The 20,116-nt window shown below is 34.3% G+C and overlaps 2 protein-coding genes across 2 annotated transcripts in view; one reads left to right on the top strand and one right to left on the bottom strand.

The window, feature by feature from the left end:
- The window catches only part of homer (protein), a 68,731-nt gene that overhangs the window by 23,851 nt on the left and 24,764 nt on the right, over nt 1-20,116 (bottom strand). Inside the window, exon 6 of the mRNA XM_068768021.1 lies at nt 14,389-14,525. Within this exon, the coding sequence (XP_068624122.1) occupies nt 14,389-14,525 (137 nt within the window). The remainder of the gene's footprint in view (nt 1-14,388; nt 14,526-20,116) is intronic.
- LOC137924461 (larval cuticle protein A3A-like) lies at nt 8,723-11,851 on the top strand. The gene is made up of 5 exons (XM_068767847.1): nt 8,723-8,749; nt 9,554-9,715; nt 10,373-10,469; nt 11,091-11,186; nt 11,727-11,851. Exons 1-5 carry the CDS (start codon nt 8,723-8,725, stop codon nt 11,849-11,851), a joined length of 507 nt encoding a protein of 168 aa, XP_068623948.1.

The following is a 20,116-nucleotide window of genomic DNA, read 5'->3' on the forward strand; positions in this document are numbered from 1 at the left end:
CGTTTCTGAGCATGTCGATATTTGATTATCATTTGATAAGATCATTACGTACTTGTAAGACGTTGTATACTAGTTTGGAAAAGGTCGTTGATAACGAAGGTGAATATATTGTTGATTATAAAAAAAAAGCTTGTTAAAAACATAGTCGTGTAAATTTAACTTAAGAAAACGACATTACTTTCCGGTCCACCTAATATTAAACATTTTATTTTAAAACGGTTGCTTACGCCTTTTTAAATCGAGCTCGTGTTTCATTACCTTTGTTAAAATGGCGGTAACATACGAAAGCTATAATTGTATAATTATAGCTTACATATATATACATAAATACAACTGCCAATATCCAAACTTATGCTGTACAGTTTGCTCAAAAATAAGACATTTCAAACACATATATAAAATATACTATCTATACAAATAAATAAAACTGGGGTGTCTGTTTATAGAACTAAAATAACCGCTTTTTACAACATGCATATGAATATATCTTGAGTTAAATTCATACGACTACATTCTTAACAAATTTTTATTTCTGATAACAATATATTCACCTTCGTTATCAACAACCTTTTGCCATCTACTATACGAATTTTCAATGCCGGAGCGGTAAAAATCGATAGTTTTTTTTTTGTAACTTATGTCGACAGAAACTACTGTACTTTCCGGTCCCAAAAAAAGGTATATTAAAATTAAATTTTAGTATAAGTATAACTTAGGAAAGTTTTATTTAAAAAAATCATAAACAAAAATAACTAATGATTAATATTTTTTGTTAAATTTCACGCGAAGTCGCGGGCACAGCTATATAAGTAGCTATATAATAAATATAATTTACAAAATTAACGTCCATCCTTTTACATGTAACATGAGATTATCCAGTATTAACTGTTACAACCGGACGATTAGTTCTGCATAACTTTAACGCAAGCAGTTCCAGCATATGATATAACACTATTATGCTAAATACAGTCATTGAGCCAAATGCCCAGAAACGTTTTAACTGGGACAGCGTTTAACGAAACCGCTATAGCTTTTAATTATTTAACGTTAAATGCTTATTTTCTTTATTAATAAAACATCGATGTTGCTCAGTTAACATATAGAAATGGTTTCATACTAACATAACTTAACACTTGGCATGCGGGTATCGTGTGAATGTTTAGTTATTTAAAAAAACAGTAAATCGAAACTTCGTTTTTACGAATAAAACTTTCTTTATATTTTACTCAAATATACAGCAACATACTGCATATAGCATATAGCGACAGACTGCAAGGTACGTAAGAACACATTGCCTGCAAACCAAGAGTTAAAACAAAATAATAATTTAAGTTAGTCATTTTCATAATCATAAACGTCATTAGATAATCAGGATGAACTATGATTAATCCCCTTATTTAATTAATAAAACTTTTTTGTACACCATAGACAATAAATAGACAATAAAAAAGAATAAACAATTCATAATGTACAAGAGGCGGTCTTATCGCTCGAAGCGATCTCTACCAGACAACCTTTATGGTGGATTAAGTTAAAACTTGACCACTATACTGCGATGCCGAATTCAAGCATCTCAGAATATTTAAATAAACCTTTGGATTTTTAAACAATGAAGAAATATTTTAGATATTAATTACATATTTAAATATTTTTATTACTAAATAATTATAGCCTTTGTGTCGTAATGTTTCTGCACTTCCCCATTCCTCCGCCGTGCGAAAAGTGTAAAGTGAACAAGGCATTTGTGAAAAGTTAAAATTTAGTAACTACCTACAATGGCATACCGTAACATATAACTTTCAAGTCACACAGATTCTTTAAAACAGTAATAAGTAATTCATTCCAAAGCTTTATTATCACTATAAAAATCAATAGAGCATTATCTCCGTTCAACACTACCTATGTGACGTTTTGTATTTAATGCGACAGAGATAACGCTCTACGAAGCCGAAATAAGCCGATTGTCTCTTTCCAAAAGTCGATCTGCAATATTTATTGCCGGGTATTGTAATATTAGTATACTATTTTAATATTTGTTTCCCTATTGTAGGTCCACACGTCTTCGGCCATAATTATGGTAAAATACATCTAAATGTTAATAAATGAATAAAACAAAGAACTATACTAAATGTCCCTTTCAATAATAATAAAACACGACACGAACAATATATTGTATATTTAATAGATTCAGGCGTTACTTTGCTGAAGACCATCCTAACTAAGAAAGGAACTAATATATGGCGGGAGGAGGATATAGGAGGAGCATAGCGGGAGTAGCTATATATTAGTCCCTTTCTTAATATATTTTATGTTAAATTAATTATAGCTAAACAGGAAAATAGAATTTAAAATTATATATGGGAATACACGATCGTTTTACAAGATAATAATAAGTGTATATGGCGCATCTATGCCATCCGCATATTGTTACTTACTGTGAGTTCTGACTCGAAATAAAACACCACTAGTTCACAGGAAGTCTTTTATTCACAAATCAGATGGTCACCCTACTTCAACACAAAATATACTTTCGCTTAGTCCAAACTATGCTTCCAAATCCCTCAAGAGATCATTGTCCAAATAACTTGTCATATAGTCACTTTTTATCACTGATCGTAGATCTTAATCTTATGACTCGAAAAACAACGCCAAACTCGTCATGGGGAGTAACAACACTAATATATACTACAGATAAGATTCTAGCAAGTTCGAGATAGTACTCGGTAAGAATTTCCGAGAACCGTACACAAAAATTTATAAATAGCTTCAAGGTCACGCGTGTTCACGCCAATAGGGTTCAGTGTTTATTGTTTAGAGGGTTCTGTAACTCGTGCTTCGTAACAATATATACAATCAAACTTGTTATTGAAATAAGATAATATAGCAACCTCCTTAAAGAAATAACTAACTTCTTTAGTGTAGAGTCATTTAAAAATTTAGAATTAAAATATTTAATTGATTCAGGCGTTATTTTGCGGAAGTACATCCTAAGTAAGAAAAGGACCAATATATAGCTATTGCTATTGAATTGGCGGAAGTAGCTATATAATGGTCCTTTTCTTAATTAAAATATTAGAAAAATCATTTTGAATTCAGAATGACGTTGGCTATAAAACTGGAGACTTTGACATAATTATTGTAATAATTATACTTTTACTTGCCGTTGTCTGGAACACTGCTACCACCTTTGAAATGGCTCAGTAGAACGGAATGTTCGACTTAAAGGTGACAATGAGTCAGTTTCCAAGAAACTTCACAGCCTTGAACCTTGCCGGTGTGTCACAAGTCTGGCAAAGTTTTACATGATTCATTGAGAGGAGAGTGTTTCGGAACTTCTTATCCCTTCATCAACGTTTTTCTATAGGATGAGAAGGAAGTCAGCTAAATGCCACCCTTGAATTGTGGAGTTTCGTTGGAGGCATACCAAGCGTTACGATTTAATATTTCTGATCGATCTGCCGGCTTCCTTATTTACCGAGAGTTATAACCCAGGTTTCTTTAGGGTCAGAGTGAATAACTACTGATTTTGGCTTCATCTTCGACTACATTGTCGCTTCCCTACAGAAGTCTGTGTTTAATTAAAAACACTACAACACAAAACAACAAAATATATCGTGGCATAGTGTAAACCTAGCCTATAATCATTAGTTATATACTATCCATCTACGCGTGATCTTTGCCAATGGAAACCATCTCTCATTAGCATCGCAGTTTAATGCTCGCAGTGTATTTTTCGCTTGTTACTGCAGCTGCGTTTCTAAATGCAGGTAGAGAAAGTGTGAGACAACTGTGTATTTACATATGATTATTCTAGCTAATATTGAGTAATGCGGTGATAAAAATGAAACCTTCATTCTGTAGCCCTGGTGAGCGTGGGTTTTTATGTTTATTTTTAAATTTGCTGTTTAACCTTATTATAATGATGTCAACCCCTTTGTGACCATCATAAATGTCCACCTTTGAATCACTGAACAATCACTCAGAAGACAGTAGCAAAATAATCTAGTCACTGTCACTTCTTACTTTGATTGCGATAAAATAGTTTGTGCGGTACCCATATAGTATAAACCAAAATTCAATTGGCCCGACAGTGACTCTTTCTTAATAAGATTTTTGGCATATGTCATCAAAACAGGCGCATCTACAACATAGTTAGGTTTTCTCCGATTTTTTCAACAAATACCAAACTTTCTTAGATTATATTAGTCCATATAGTCCAAACTAAAATAGGTTTTACTAAATATTTATTATTGCTTTTAAAATCGACAAATCATGGTTTAAAAAAAAATGGAACCTTTCGAAATATTAATGAAAAATTTTTGACCACTGTAAGAGTAGATGGACCAAGTGTCAAACCACATTCGATACCATAGTCGACCAAGCAATACACACCGCCGAAGATCGGCACAGATGGCGTAACATGTGCGTCAAATATTTCAAAAATACTCACAGTCCTGTAGTCAGATACGACATACAAGGCCAGGATTAAATCGTTTTGCCTATTGGTCAGATTTAAGGTGATCGGTAAAAGAACCTAGCCGAGATCTATTCGACTGAGCACAACGACAGGTGGTGCCTTATTACAATAAATCTACACAACACCTACTCAGACAATGTACTTTTCATAAACATAATGCACCATAAAACATCTCAATTAAAATTAAATTTATTTGTATTGCAAAATATTTCTTCATCTAATTTTTTTCATCCTCTGACGACTAATTGCGAATTCGAGACCTTTAATATTCCTTTTAAAACCTCGAGCAAACTGTTTAGTAGGACTCCGCAAATGCGACATCGCTTATGTATCAATTCAAATTAAAAACATCATTATTCGAATACAAATTCACACATTTAAATCGTCTATTATTTCAACATTATAAGTAGTAAACTACCACCGGCTGAAAATACTGATATGTTAAGAAGAGGCTGCCAGAAACTCAACGGCTGCTCTTTTATATGAAATTCAATTATTGAATAAGATTAAACGTGACAGATAATTCAGCAAATTTCTAATAACGTAATAAAAGAATTATGTGGAACAAATAACCAATTACCACTTACATATTCATCAGTTTCATTAATACATACACAGAATCGAATCGAATTTCATCAACAGTACAATGAGTTACACAAGGAAGTCGCAACATGTAATGAACCGAAACATTTTGGCGCGAAACAAAAACCGTGATCGGAAGAGGACGCCATTGTTTTTTTACAATCAATTGGAACGCATGCAACAGTGCAAGCGCCGTTTTGCAGCACGCATACCGGTCAAAATCGAATCGAATCCTATATTTGCATGGATTTCAATTTATTGTTCAACAATAATAATCTAAGAAACATCTAGAACATTTGTAGTAATATCTAGGCATAAACCTGTGGAAATCTATGATTAGAGCTATCTATCTTTACTCGTTGCTTTCGATACAGCAACCACGAGATAAAATTTTAACCAGAGTCCCTTCGGTTTTCGATCTTTCCCTTTACAATAAACAGGAGCATCGGATTTATATTATTTCTCATATATCTGAAATACTCTAATAATCTCAGGTACAGTCGCTACCTACTACTATTTCACTGGATTTGGAGGTCACCCAGCTCTAAAATCGCTTCGGTGGTTGCTTCATGGAGTGACTTGACTCAAGGGACCCCACGAAGGGACCTCGGCTTCTGCTGTCACCCGCTAAGAATTTCGACATATGGGCGGCAATAGAGAACTTCGACTTGATCGGTTACTATTACTTGCTTAATATCAATACTAACACTACAGAAAGCTGTTAGCTCTAGAAAAAGCGGTAGAAACTTATTAGTCGTTTATATCTGCCCTTGTGTGTTATCTAAATTTGTTATTGACGTTCCTTACTGGACTTCTATACTTGCTAAATAATTTGAATTATAATTGTCCCAGAACGAAATCCCTGCACTATTACCAGACTTAAAACGACATATGTAAGCGTGTTTGAGTGGGTGCAAATATACGGACTTTATATTACGCATATGTCCGAGTTGTTAACAAATCAAATTAAAAAAGTTAATACGCGTACAAACAAACATACGTATACATACATATGTAAATAAATGATTGAAGAAAGGTGCAAGAATTCTACCGCGGCCATCAGCTTTTTACAGCTCTAATGAAGAACGCATTCTTTCCATATCTTAATTACGATTTAAGGAACAGATAGGTGATATATTTATGCATTCCGTCACGGTGCCTAATCACATGCCACCGTTTTATAGTTGGTGAAATGGACACATGTTTAATTTTATTATTAACGCAAAAACTACTTAACTTCATTCGTTATCTAAAAATAATGAATCAAAGAAAATTGAAAGTGTTAAACGAAAGTGAAAATATACTCGTAATTATATGTTCACATGCACACCCTCGCTTGCGGTTAGGGTGGTGTTACACTGGACCCGAATAGCGGGTTAAACTATTGTACTATTGTGTGTGTTAGTTAATATGGCATTTTCAACCGCACTTTGGCATGAAATTGCAGGAGATAATGATTGAAATAAACGTAGAGATTAAAAAAATTAGGATGCGTTTACAACTTGTCATTTTTAAAATGATGTTCGATAGAATGACAGACGACAGTGTAAACCAGATATATTATTGCTCTCTGTAACCCTTCTTTTATGTTAGTTTTTTTAAATAAACATATATACACCATCCTCCACAACTGTCGCAGATTTGTTTCTAGAATAAGTATCAACAGACCACATTATATCAAAATGTATTTAAAATATCGGCATATTTTTTACATATTCGTTTAGTGTTTGCGGCCACGCAAGGACTGCACGTACCATATTCGTGTCTTTTTCGGTAACTACTTTTCTTAAGATAACTTCAGGGTCACACAGCAGCACACACTTAAACAACCAAAATCTGACTTATCTTGTAATCCAAATGATAAAGGTTGATTTGAAGAACAGCCAATTTCTTTGTCTGATGACGTCAACATTTTGACATTCAAACAAAGCCTGTGTGATTTCAATACCTACGGCGGCCTTTAAATGAGGGTACGAGACGGGCTTTTCACAATTCCTCCTAGTAATCGTTTCTTTAAACCTTTGTTTTGATCTCGTTATACAGTTAACAACGACCAATACCTCGTTCATTTAAATACGCTGCACATTTGTTAAAAATACTTTCTACATCTATAAACTTCTCATTTACTTTAAACACTTTGAGGTAAAAATATAATAATTTAATTTGTAAAATCGCTTCCGCTTTTAATATGACCATAAACCTTACATAGCGTGAATTGTACACAAACCTCTTGCCTCGTTACTTATGAATGAGCTGGCAACAATCCCGAACGGTGACTAGCATTTGCGATACGTAACTGATTTCGATGACCGAAGAAAGTGAGAAGTGACACCTGGGCGCTTCTGACGAAGTGTTTGGCTTTTTTATGTAACATGGAACTGTTTGAGTAGATGATCACATAGTTTTAAACGATGATGATTATAACTTATAGGTATATAGCTTTAAAAGAGTGAATCTACAAATTCAAATACGTAGTGAGAGTATAGTAAGAAAAAATTATCACTTTCGTTGCGAACAGCGCCTTTTGGCGCTCGGCTATAGACGCTCTCTCTCAGCAAACAGCGCCTTCTGGCGCCGTACATTTGTTTTACATTATCGTGTCAATAATTGCATTATTATGATCATTAATTTGCTTGGTACCAACGCGACAGCTGCATACGTTTCCTGTGCGAATATTTTGTCACATAACCAAATACGTGGCTAAAGACAATCTACTATCGCCGACAGAGTAATTATTTTTTAAGCGCTACGCAGTGAAAGGGTTAAAATTAACTATACTTTACTATCTCCCCCTGACTGTACTGTTAGTTGTTATTGGCCCGTCGCATTCCAACAGAAACATTTTTAATAAAACACAGGTTGTCTGGTGGCAGATTTAGATTTTCAAACTTAAATAAAAATTGTCATATTAGACACAGAGTTTTAATAAAACCACTGAACTATAGAATAGACATGCGTATTTTATTATTTAAAAAGTTTGTCATCGAAACGTCTTCCGTCTAGTTATAAAAAACCGTTCGAAACGGAGCCTTGTGTCAACCACACGCTGCAGTAAACTTGGTTCAATCAAGCTGATTTCTCGACGAACATTTTCAATTGAATTCGCGAGATACTCACTCGAGTACTGCAATATGCAGTGGCGTACCTAGAACTTTTGCCGCCCGGGGCGATCTCCAGTTTGCCGCCCGGGGCGATCTCGAGTTTGCCGCCCGGGGCGATCTCGAGTTTGCCGCCCGGGGCGATCTCCAGTTTGCCGCCCTTTCTATTATATGTCAATCAAATAGTGGTTTTTGATTTAAAAAAAATATTGATATATCACTTCAAAGTAATCATATAAACTTTTCAAAAGAAATGACATTTATAAACTGACATCAAAAAAATTTAGATAGGAAAAATTGCCGAACAAAGTCGTAAAGATCCTTTTACGAATTCAACGAATTTTAATGAATACAATAAAATAAAATTATTATCTTGTTCTTGAATTAGAATCCAAAATTTACACTAAAATTCATTTATATACACCGAGGAATAATATTCGAAATCATAAATTTAATCATAATTAATAAATCAAAAATTAAACTTATAATAATCATTTATTATTTAAGAAAGAAAATAAATTTGAAATAAAAAGTTGCTTTTTACAACTATAAGTAAATATAAATAATGCCGCCCCTAGCTAAGTGCCGCCCGGTGCGGACCGCACCTACCGCCCCCCCCCCCCCCCCTAGGTACGCCACTGGCAATATGAATTATAAATCCGCACGATCGGTGATCGCAATGGCAATAACCTACCCCGCACTGTTTATTGCTATTTGAAATAATCGTATTTAAAAACCTAAATCTGCAACCAGACAACTTACATAGTTAATTCACAGTGACAATTATTTGCTTGGAAATTAAAAGCTTTTATTTTTTATATACTATATTGTTTTTCATCTTTTATCATTCACCTCTTTACAGATTTTAAATCTATACCCAACTATAATTCACGATATTATGTTAATATTACTGTCAGATTTAAATCATCGATAATAAAACATGTCCTTTCTGCCAAACTTAACCTTGTATCATTCTTCATATAATACGGTTTTTGTAATACAGATTTAACAAATGTACAGTACCCGGCGACCAATATTGCACATCGACCTTAGGAAAGAGACAATCGGCTAATTTCGGCTTCGTAGAGTGTTATCTCTGTCGCACGAATTACAACGACTAAAAAAGGCCCCCTAGGTAGTGTGGTACAGTGATAGTGCTCTACAAAGCCGAAATAAGCCGATTGTCTCTTTCCAAATGTCGATTTGCAATATTTATCGCCTGGTACTGTACAATTTATTGGCAAGAAAACTATATTTTATATTAAACTAAAAAGTAAATTCAAACATTCAACACGCAGAATATATATTTATTTTTACTTGCAATGTCATTCTTTACGCTTATTTATTGAACAGTACTGTTCAATTGAGTAATTAGTTGTGTGAATAATTATTTCAGAGGTGCGCAACCATCCTGACGGTGATTACAATAACCTTGGCGGAGTACGAGGGTTATGGTGGATTCGAAGGTCACGACTACGGCGGATACAGCGTGAACGAGCCCATCCAGCACCAGAGCCTGGACGTCCACCACGGAGAAGACTACGACGTTGACTACCATGTACTATTCATCATAATGTCAACCACAGGGCTTCCACTGCTGCACATAGGACTCCCACATAATTTTCCAATAGTGACGTCACCGTCTAGATCAGTATCCCTCAACGTGGAGACTTTATAATGACACAAGCAATATTATCCCAGCGGTATAAGACTGAGACTTGCGATACTAAGTTGTGGGTTCGATTCCCGAGATATTGTCTTATATAATTCACACTTTGTACATTAATTATATAGGATTGCTACTGCCTTCATACAAGTTTCCAGGGGATGAGCAGTAGCGTCCATTGCGTACTATTATACCACACTGCGATCGCCAATCCACCTGCCAAGCGTCGCGATTATGGTATTTGTGAGAAATCTTTGCCCTGCAGTGGGCGTCTATATGCGATTTTTGTTTTAAAGAAAATTTGAAATTTGAAAGAAAAAGAATTTGAAATTCGAACGGCGATTCGAATTCAGACGCCAGTAATGATTTATTCGCTTTACATTAGGGTGAAATTAAAGAACAAATAACTTACATTAGTGTCTTCGCCATTGAGGATGATCACATATATACTCGTTTAGTAAATTACCTTCGAGTTTGTTCTAAAGTAATAACTGTACATACATGTATATATATGTTAATGTGTTAAAATTATTTATATCATTTTTTCAGGCACATCCTAAATACTCCTTCGACTATTCAGTAAAGGACCCGCATACCGGAGATGATAAAGAGCATTGGGAAACCAGAGACGGTGATAAAGTCAAAGGTAAACATGTAACGGGCAATTATTTTGAATAAGCCGTTGTCAAACGCAGTTACATCTCTTCTCTGATTACCAACATTTGAAATGAGATATATTTTTTTGGAAAACTGCTCTGATCCCTGCCTGACATCCAGTTCCTGAAAAGCCAATCAAAGCAGCAATCACATAACATAGTGTCAAAAATAATCAAATGTTAAACTCGACAAAATATATATAACGATCTTAAATTCATCAGATGTTGAGTGAAATGAATAAAAATGTGCAGTTTAGAAAAATAACTCCAAGAGCCTCTCTCTAATTACAAGATTTCCAGGTTTTAAGCTGCACATTTACACTTATTTCTTTAAAAAAAATCATTATACAAATATTTCTCGTCATTACATATATTTCCACATTCGGAACATTTCCGAGTTTTGAACATTTCCACATTCTGAATATTATAACTAGCTTATAACCAGCATTGTACGCTGAACTTTAGTCAACGCAATCCAGCTAAGTGCATAAAAAATTTTAAATTTTACGGGAAAGTTTTGATATAACAAATATTTGTTTTAAAATTACCATATTGTAGTATGTAAATTAAGCTAGAATAAAGTTATTATAATGCTAATTACATTGCTGCAGGAACCTATACACTTGTGGAAACAGACGGTACAAAACGCGTAGTGGAATACGAGGCCGACGATAAGAACGGATTCAACGCGGTTGTCCATAAAATTGGTAAGCTACGAATTTCCAATTTAAATTTCAATAGAAAAATGTTTCCAATGACCATAAAAGAAATGGACACATATACAGCTTAACTTGCAAATTTATCAAACTTAACAATGGGAATTATATGTTATCGGAGTTTTCACATGCGCATACGCAGCTGGTAATGGATACCGGACTGTTTGTGTTTCGTGCGACAGAGATAACGCTTTACGTAGCCGAAATTAGCCGATTGTCTCTTTCCTAAGGTCGATGTGCAATATTTATCGCCGGGTATAATACGGGTTCATTCGACTGGGAGCGACGATGTACAGAAAAGATTTACAACGCGTAAACTGTCAAACGCGAAATTCAAATCGAACTGTCATATACATAGTTTCAATAGTTATTAGATATTCTTATCACTGTTTCCTCATCATCATCATCATCAGGTAAGGCGACAGACCGCCACAATGACCGGTTTTACATCACCCGCATCCAGCGCTACTTCCGGCGACCTTGTCTGGTGGTTTCACACTGGTGAAAATTAATATCATTGCCTTCCCCCAGGAACTCCAAAAGTCGTAGAGGAATACAAGGTGATCAAGCCCTCATACGAGCCTCTTCCCTACCAGCACGAGTACCAGAGTGCCGAGGAAGGATTCGTGCCCTCCTACGGAAGCTTCGAACACTAAACAGCAATAGATAAATGGATCTTCGCTTCATTTAATGCTTTAAAACTATTTTGTAAGTACCTTCAACGAATATATATGTTGATGTGAATATGGGACCAGACGTATAAGTAAATTTTTATACAGGATGATTATTTAAAGATGTAAAAGCTTTACAAAATGGAACGTATAGATTTATGGTAAATCCTATCCAAAAGTTCTTAAAATATTCATTCACAGTTAATAAACCATATATTAAAATTAATTTCTGTTTACTATCTGTTCTTGCAGAATTTGTATTATCTGTATTTATTAGCCTGACACAAAAATTTAATATAAAAAAATACATTAATGTTACAACTTTCAAAATGATTTATATATGATATGTAGGGTGTTAAAAGCTCAAGGCTTTTAAATCTATAATCAATCACACAGTTTATTAATGTATAGTAAACTACTAACAGTTTTTTCAAAATTGATTTAAAAAATTGTATTAGAACTTACAGAGGTTTCTTTAGTTATATGCTTTTCATCTACAACTAATCATCCTGTATATTAATTCAAATATGGACATACGTATAGTAAAACTATTTATGTATAAAAGATTACAGACAAAATTATACAAACACAGGCACAAAGATGTATAGAAAACAGAGGAGCAAATTTTTTAATAAACTTTTTTTTTTACTTATTCTTAAATGTACGTAAGATAAAGGTTAGAATCATTTAAATTCGGTCATATAGACAGAGGTATCTAAACAGTGAACGCCGACAGTTGACCTTCCTAAAACTGCAACTGGTCATCAGCCCCGAGAACCGTACGCGGCACGTCAGCCCCGAGAACCCGTTATCGGCTTCTATCTCTACTATGCAATAGACGCCTACCGTAAGGAATAGGTCTCCCTCAAAGATAGCCAGGTTAACAGATCTTGCTCTGCCAGCATCCAGGCACTTCCCGCAACCTTGGGTATGTCGTCAATCTACCTAGAGGGGGACCAACCTAACGCTAGGTCTACTGATCCATGGTCACCACTCGAGAACCTTTCTGGTTGCACGACAGATGTGCCCCACCCATCATTTACCACCTAATCTAACCTATTTCCTGGTATATATTAGTGATATAGATGACATCGATAAAATGCTTTTAACTATTCTTTTAATCGATATTACAGTATATAGACAATTCACTTTATTAACCACAGTTCATTTAAAATCTGGATCCCGAATGTAAATTGTGTATTGCTTGATTGTTATTATTTATTAAACTATGAAAAATATTGTTTGAAAAGTTATACTTTCTTAATTAGGTTAAAAACAAGACTGTAACGTTATTCTCTCGTAGTAATATAAGTGTTGTACAAAATCTGTCGCATAATAAACTTTTTATTGTTACAAAATATACATCGGAGTTTCATTTGTAACGCCTAATCCATTGATGAAGATAAAATTTGTTCATACAACATTGGAACTTTTCACAGAACTCTTATAGATCTTCAACTATATTTGTTTATTTTTAATATATTTCATTTTTGACTCTAGTCTGCTTCGCAAGGTGTAATAGTTGTGGAGAAGAAACAGGAAGAAACTCCACAAGAATATAATCCACATGAGGTCAGTTACGGTGACTTGGCCACATCATGATTACAATTGCAAGAAGAGTCAAATTTGAAAGAAATTAGAATCAGATTAAATTTGCCTATAACGGAATACTTCAACTCCAAGCTACAAGGGTTCCAAACACGTACTGATCTCAGAAAGGCCCACTACAAACACATGTGTTTTTTGAGGTCATTTATACAATATCCTTAACACGTTCCCCGCCATGTGGGGCGGGGCGTATACAACGCCCGCTGCACTTTCCGTTCATGCCATTTACAATTCTAATTGAAAAACAAAGGATTCTAAAAAAATTAATTGTAGGGTCTAATATAGATAACTTCACATTACATATATCCCCAGTTTTATTGTCTTAAAAATCGTTCACACTGTGAAGAAATTTTCAGAAGTTTTGTTCATTATACATTTTAGAATTTAACAAAAGAAAATGTTTATTTTTTTGTAACTTTTAATGTAATTTTAAAATATGTGTACGGCTGGTGTTAAAAATGTATACATACATGGGTCCTTTTAAAAATATGAGAGAACAGCTGCCGACATAAGTGAGGGTAGTTGATAAAATTGTATAAAAATTATCGGAGGACTTAAACCATTGACTTGCTTCTTCTCGGTTGATGCTGTTATCCCGGAGGCTTTTACAGCTTCATCGGAGCTGAGTTCACGGAGTGGAAGGGTCCGTGAACTTAAAAAAGAAAAGCTAAAAGAAACAAAAGCTGGACAAAAGCGTTCCAGTTTCACAAAGCCATTCGCAAGTGGTAAACCGCTCTACCCGAGTAGAGCTGTGCAGTATTGATGTTGTGCATGCGACTTGGTACGGCAGCGTGGACTACAGGCGAGCCAAGGAGCGATGCGGATCCAATTTCGGTTCGCCCAGGCTGTGCGCAGTGAAGGATCGGATGACCGCCTTTATACCATTGAGGGTAGTTCTAGAAATGTCATGTTACCTTTGCGCTAGAGCGAGCTTCAGGCGGTCGTTTTCGTAGCGAAGTTGCTCGGCGGTCTCAGGGGCAGGCACGTCTACAGGCGCCGAGACTGAGGTCAACGCCCCGCGAGGTGCTCTGCCCACCGTCGCATATCCAGCCTGGATGAAAAAACTATTTTATTATAATAATTCCTTTAAAATTTTGAGTTCTAAATACACGCGGCTTGTCTGTGTCTCACTGAAAAACCGCATAAAATCATCAAGCTGCTTTTATTGCTGTTGGAGATCTGGGGTTTCTGTCTGACCTTGCAGCCTTTTAGCTCAGCTTCTATGAGTCTTCTTCTCACAATCCAAGAAGAAATGAGCCTTCCAATCCTACCGTAGTGGTACTGGACTTGAGCTTGGACCATAGATTGAAAATAGGTCCATTAAGAAGCGACCAGAAGCCTTCGTCTTCCGGCCACTCTAAAAAGCTTACCGGTCTTTATCTAAATACATTAAAAAAAAAATTAAAATGAATCAAAAATATTTTACATAACATTTTTTTCATATGCATTTTTTTAAATTTAACAGATTTTTTTGCATTTTGTTGATATAAACAAGTCTTTTTAGGTATTCGACACCTATTCCAATTTTACATATTAAAGTTCCAGAAATTGTATTGCCTTGAAAAAATAAATAAAAAATGCAGTCGCTTAAATATATTAAAATTATCAAATAATAATAATTTAGGTAGCGGGTATATACAAAAAAATTGCATATCGCCTACGTTTTTTTTTTTCGAAAGCCTTTAAAAGTGAAAGACAATTTCCACATAAAGCCAACGCAGTAAGTAAAATCATGCCAAACTAATTTTAAAAATATTGAATTTAAAATAAAAAAAATATATTTTGATAGTATCAAAAAGCATCGTCCATTAAAAACAAAATATTAATTACCACATCTAAAAATTTTAACATCAGATCAGATAACTATAACAAAATCATCCCAAGTGTTTCCAAATATCTTTTTCAACGTCAGTCAAAATTAAATGTTATCAAAATAAAATAGTAAGTCATTTATTTAAAAAAAAGAATATATATATATATATATATATATATATATATATATATATATATACATATATATAATGAATCGTTTGCGGGCCGCATAATATGTTAAAAGCTGCCTGTGGCACGGCACATCTTTGATATAACAAATTAAATATTTACACACTTATGTCTATATGTAATATTAATATTATGAAAAATAATTTTAAATGTGAAAACTTCAAAATCGATAAATTGTGTTATTTAAATATTTTTAATGGAAATTTTGATGTTTGTTGGCGCCTTTATATAACAACATATGTATTTTCTTGTTTTTCTCCACGTAACAACTTTTTTATGTAACAAATTTTACTTGTTAATTTTCGTCATTCGACTTTTTACGAATGCCGGCATTAGAAAGCCATCTCCATAATTTCTCAGTGTAATTTGATTAGACAAATTACGAATTACCAACTCTATAACATAATTTGATTAGACAAATTAGTAAACAAATATACCAACTATACAACAGATACATTTAAACACAGATCAAATCACACTCATCGGTAAAATCAAATATTTATTACACTAAATGAGGCAACACCGTTAATTTTTTTTGTGTTGTGGCAACTCTACTAATTACCTTCCTTCTTGTTAAATTTAAATGCTGTTTTGTTACAGACTATTTTTTTTTAAAAAAAAGGTCAAAAATCCTCCATAAATATATTACTCTTGTTTCATAATTAGTGCAAAATTATTGAGAACTATTGTGTTTTCTCCTACTATCATTTATCCATAGGATGTCTACTACTAAATATAGGTGCACCATACATTTTTTAATAGGACTGAATGAAAGCACCTGCGTCTCCACCTTGTGGGCGGAAATCCTACCTACCTTCCCAACATATTAATACTGTGGGATTCTTCCTGAGGCCAGTAGGTCTTGGAGGTAGTAGCAGCATGAGGTCCAAAGAAGTGTGTACATTCATACAAGCTTCGCTCATATTTATACCGATTTAAAACAACATTCAACTAATAATATTCGAACAAGTCAAGAAGTAGAGCGCTCTCTTTCGCACGATGTATATAAAGAATAATAATTATCCTTTGAATGTCCCTGTGTCCAAATAAGATTTACGTAATAAAACAATACGTACCTTTGATACATTTTGAATGAAACTAACTATTGATAACATATATTTATTTATCTTTAATATTAGTTACAATCTTTGTTGTTATATGTAACAGTTGATATTATTGTGTATAATCATCTGATTCTTTACATAATTTTAAAAAAAGCAATGGATATGCATGGTAGTGTTATTAAATATTTGTTACACCTCCTTTAGAACCTTTTAGTTAGTTTTTCTATAATTACAAATTAATCAATTTATCTTATATTTTAAACATTAGACGTCCACGGCTGGACATAAGCCTCCCATAGATATCTAACGTAAACTGTGCTTGAATCACATATCTAAGTTTAACCAAAATATTTTTATCTTGTTATATTATTATAAACTTAACCACTTTTATGTTATATTAGTGATATTATCATACTTTCCCATATCAGCCTTATAAAGAATTTTAGATATAAATAACTCTACAATACTTTTAACCCTATCACTATATTTCCTATGTTTAGATGCAATATATTCTCCAAAGATCTCACTAGAATCAAGCTTCTTCCCGATGTATCTACGTCTCTTTTTATATCTCTTGAAACTAGACGATCTAGAAATGGGCAACTGTATGTTTCGGTTGCTTGCGGTGGATTTATCGTCGGAATCTGTTTTAATGTCGCTTTCAACATTATTGCATTTCTGTAAAAATTATAAAATGCAATCATTCATAAATTACACTAGAATCGAAATCACAAAATTTAAACAATATACAATATAAAATAAAAAAGGAATGATTAAAAATATGGCATACTCTGTAGCTCATATGTCAAATTGACTTTTGACAGCACATGTCATCTGTCACTGCTCACTAACTGGTCTTGCTGTAGTTTAGTGTAAGGGCTTACAGCATATAGATAATAATATATATATGTACATATATAATATAGCCACATATTTTATACTTTTAATGCAAGTCGTGTTCACATTGAGTAGGTTGCTCTATGCCTTTACATTTGACAAATAATATATGACAAAGTGCTGAAACTAATTTGTGAACCTAAAATTAATAAAAAACACCTTCCAGCACAAAAATACAAGTATACTGTTTAAAACTCTTGCAACATTATAAATAATTTGTTTGGTTAATTATGAAGCAGTTAAAGGCATTTGTGAGTTTTTTTTTTATTAAAATATAAAGATAAAAATTAAACATATATTCTTGCAGACAAAATCACTAAATAAATAACACAAAAATAATAAAAAAATTATATTAATATCTTAGAATTGCTACTCTTTATTATACGTATCGAATTAATTTTGAAATTCGATAATACGAGGGTGGATTGAAAAGTACTCGGCCTAACCAAGAAAATAAACACATACTAAATCAGTTATATTTTTATTTTTCTACATAATCACCATCAAGTTCAATACACTTTTGCCACCTCCCCTTCCAAACATTTAGACCGTTGAAAAAAAATGATTCTTCCTTAGAGTCAAAATATGCGTCTACAGCTGCTTTGACCTCGTCGTTTGTCGAAAATCTTTGACCTCCCAAGTGCTTTTTTAGGTTAGGGAACAGAAAGAAGTCTGATGGTGCCAGATCAAGTGAATACGGCGGATGCGGTAACAGTTCAAAGCCACAGTTGTGAATTTCAGCCATTGACTGTACTGACGTGTGATCACGGGCGTTATCTTGATGAAACAGGACTTTTCTTCTGAGCATTCCTCGACGTTTTTCTTTTATTTCCTCTCGTAAACGACGTAGTAAGGTGTAGTAGTAATCAGAGTTTCTAGTCTGACCCCTTTCAAGATAATCAATCATAATCACACCTTTCGAGTCCCAGAATACTGAAGCCATCACCTTATTTGCCGACAAAATCGACTTAGCTTTTTTAGGGGGTGGTGAACCAGGTCTTCTCCACTGTTTTGATTGTTGTTTTGTTTCCGGTGTACAGTGATGAACCCATGTTTCGTCCATAGTAACAAAACTATTCAAAAAATCATCTCCATCGGCTTCAAATAACTCCAAACAGTCGCGTGAAATAGTCAATCGCGTCCTTTTTTGTTCAACTGAAAGCAGTCGCGGAACCCACCTCGCAGACACCTTGTAGAAACCCAACTCGTTGACAATGATGTTTTGAGTTCGTTCATAAGAGATGCCTATAATCTCGGCTATCTCTCTAAATTTTAATCTGCGGTCTCCCATTATTAAATCAAGTACTTTTTTAATGTTTTCATCAGTAGTTGACGTCGAAGGCCTTCCAGAGCGGGGTTCATCTTTCACACTCTCTCTACCACGCTTAAATTCTGCTATCCATTTTTTGACGGATGAATATGACAGAGCACAATCGCCTAAAGTACTGACCATGTCATCATGAATGGCTTTTGATGATAGCCCCTTCTTATGGAGGTACTTAATGACGGCACGCTGCTCGATTTGCTCCATTCGCGGAAATTATGTCCGATTACTTTGTTAATAAATTTATAAAATCACAACTAATTATCGCACACGTTTCTAACTTCACACAATGAACTAGTATGAACTGAACTAAATAATGTGGGTAGATTTGATTTTTAGAATTGAATGGATCTGTGTTAGGCCGAGTACTTTTCAATCCACCCTCGTATTTAGTTTTTACTATAGAAAATAAACGAAATGTGAAGAACATAATAAAAATATATAATGTACATTTTAATATTTTTAGGCATATTATTTAAGGAATTTTAGTTAAATATTTTTAATAGACATGTATATTAATGGTTATATGTGATTAAAGGAGCGGAGGTGAAAAAAACTAAATTTTAAATAAAAATCCTTCTTGCGCGTTCGAATTTAAATTTTAACATAGTTTTGAATTCGAAAGCCCAAGAATGATTTTTCATAAAAGTATTGTATTGTGATACATATGTAATGTAGTAATCCATTTCTTTCATTCTTCTAGCTTGTTAGGTTCAGAGTTTTGTTAAAAACCAACTCAAAGACTAAATCGAAAGACTACTGCATGGTAGGAGTTGTTCTGGACGGAAGTCCCACGCTGCGTTGGCGGGTACGTGGTTTCCACTCCAGAACCTTTACCCCCTATTGGCCACTTGTTCTGTCAGCTACGTGGCCTGCCCATTGCCACTTCAAGGTGTTAATCCACTGGACTATGCCGATTAATTTTGTCTACGTATTTCACCATTCTTGATTTGATCTCATAAAGAAATTCAAAGCAAAATGCACTCCGTGGATTATTGAGCAGTTGCGCTTGCCAATGATGCTCGAATTGAGAGACAACGTTTCATCATTTCCGCCGTAATACATATACTGCTGGGCATAGCGCTCTTTCTAGGTTTTACGACAACCTGATCAAGGTCGACTCTGTCCACCATGTGTGTGGACGTCATACACTTCGTTTGCCTGATCACTCCAGAACCTTGTAGCCTGCCTAATGCCACTTCAACTTGCACATCAGCTGGACTCTATCAGTTACTTCTGTTCGAGATTTCCTAATTCAAATCCAAAACTCCAAAAAGAACCCGTGGAGACGATCTCCACGGCTCGTTTAATGACATTGAGCTTACCAAGAAAGTGAGAGGTTATATTTCAAGCTAC

The sequence above is a fragment of the Battus philenor genome, unplaced genomic scaffold (assembly GCF_028537555.1).
Source record: "Battus philenor isolate CCGP_79_NKW_IND1 unplaced genomic scaffold, ilBatPhil1.0.hap1 SCAF_24, whole genome shotgun sequence".
NCBI classification, from domain to species: Eukaryota; Metazoa; Arthropoda; class Insecta; order Lepidoptera; family Papilionidae; genus Battus; species Battus philenor.

What these genes read in the sequence shown, in the direction of transcription:
- LOC137924461 (XM_068767847.1), top strand. Translation starts at nt 8,723, where the DNA reads ATGCCGCCCCTAGCTAAGTGCCGCCCG. An exon ending in ACTACGACGTTGACTACCAT is followed by an intron (nt 9,716 to 10,372) that starts GTACTATTCATC and finishes TCATTTTTTCAG; the next exon opens with GCACATCCTAAATACTCCTT. An exon ending in CGCGGTTGTCCATAAAATTG is followed by an intron (nt 11,187 to 11,726) that starts GTAAGCTACGAA and finishes GCCTTCCCCCAG; the next exon opens with GAACTCCAAAAGTCGTAGAG.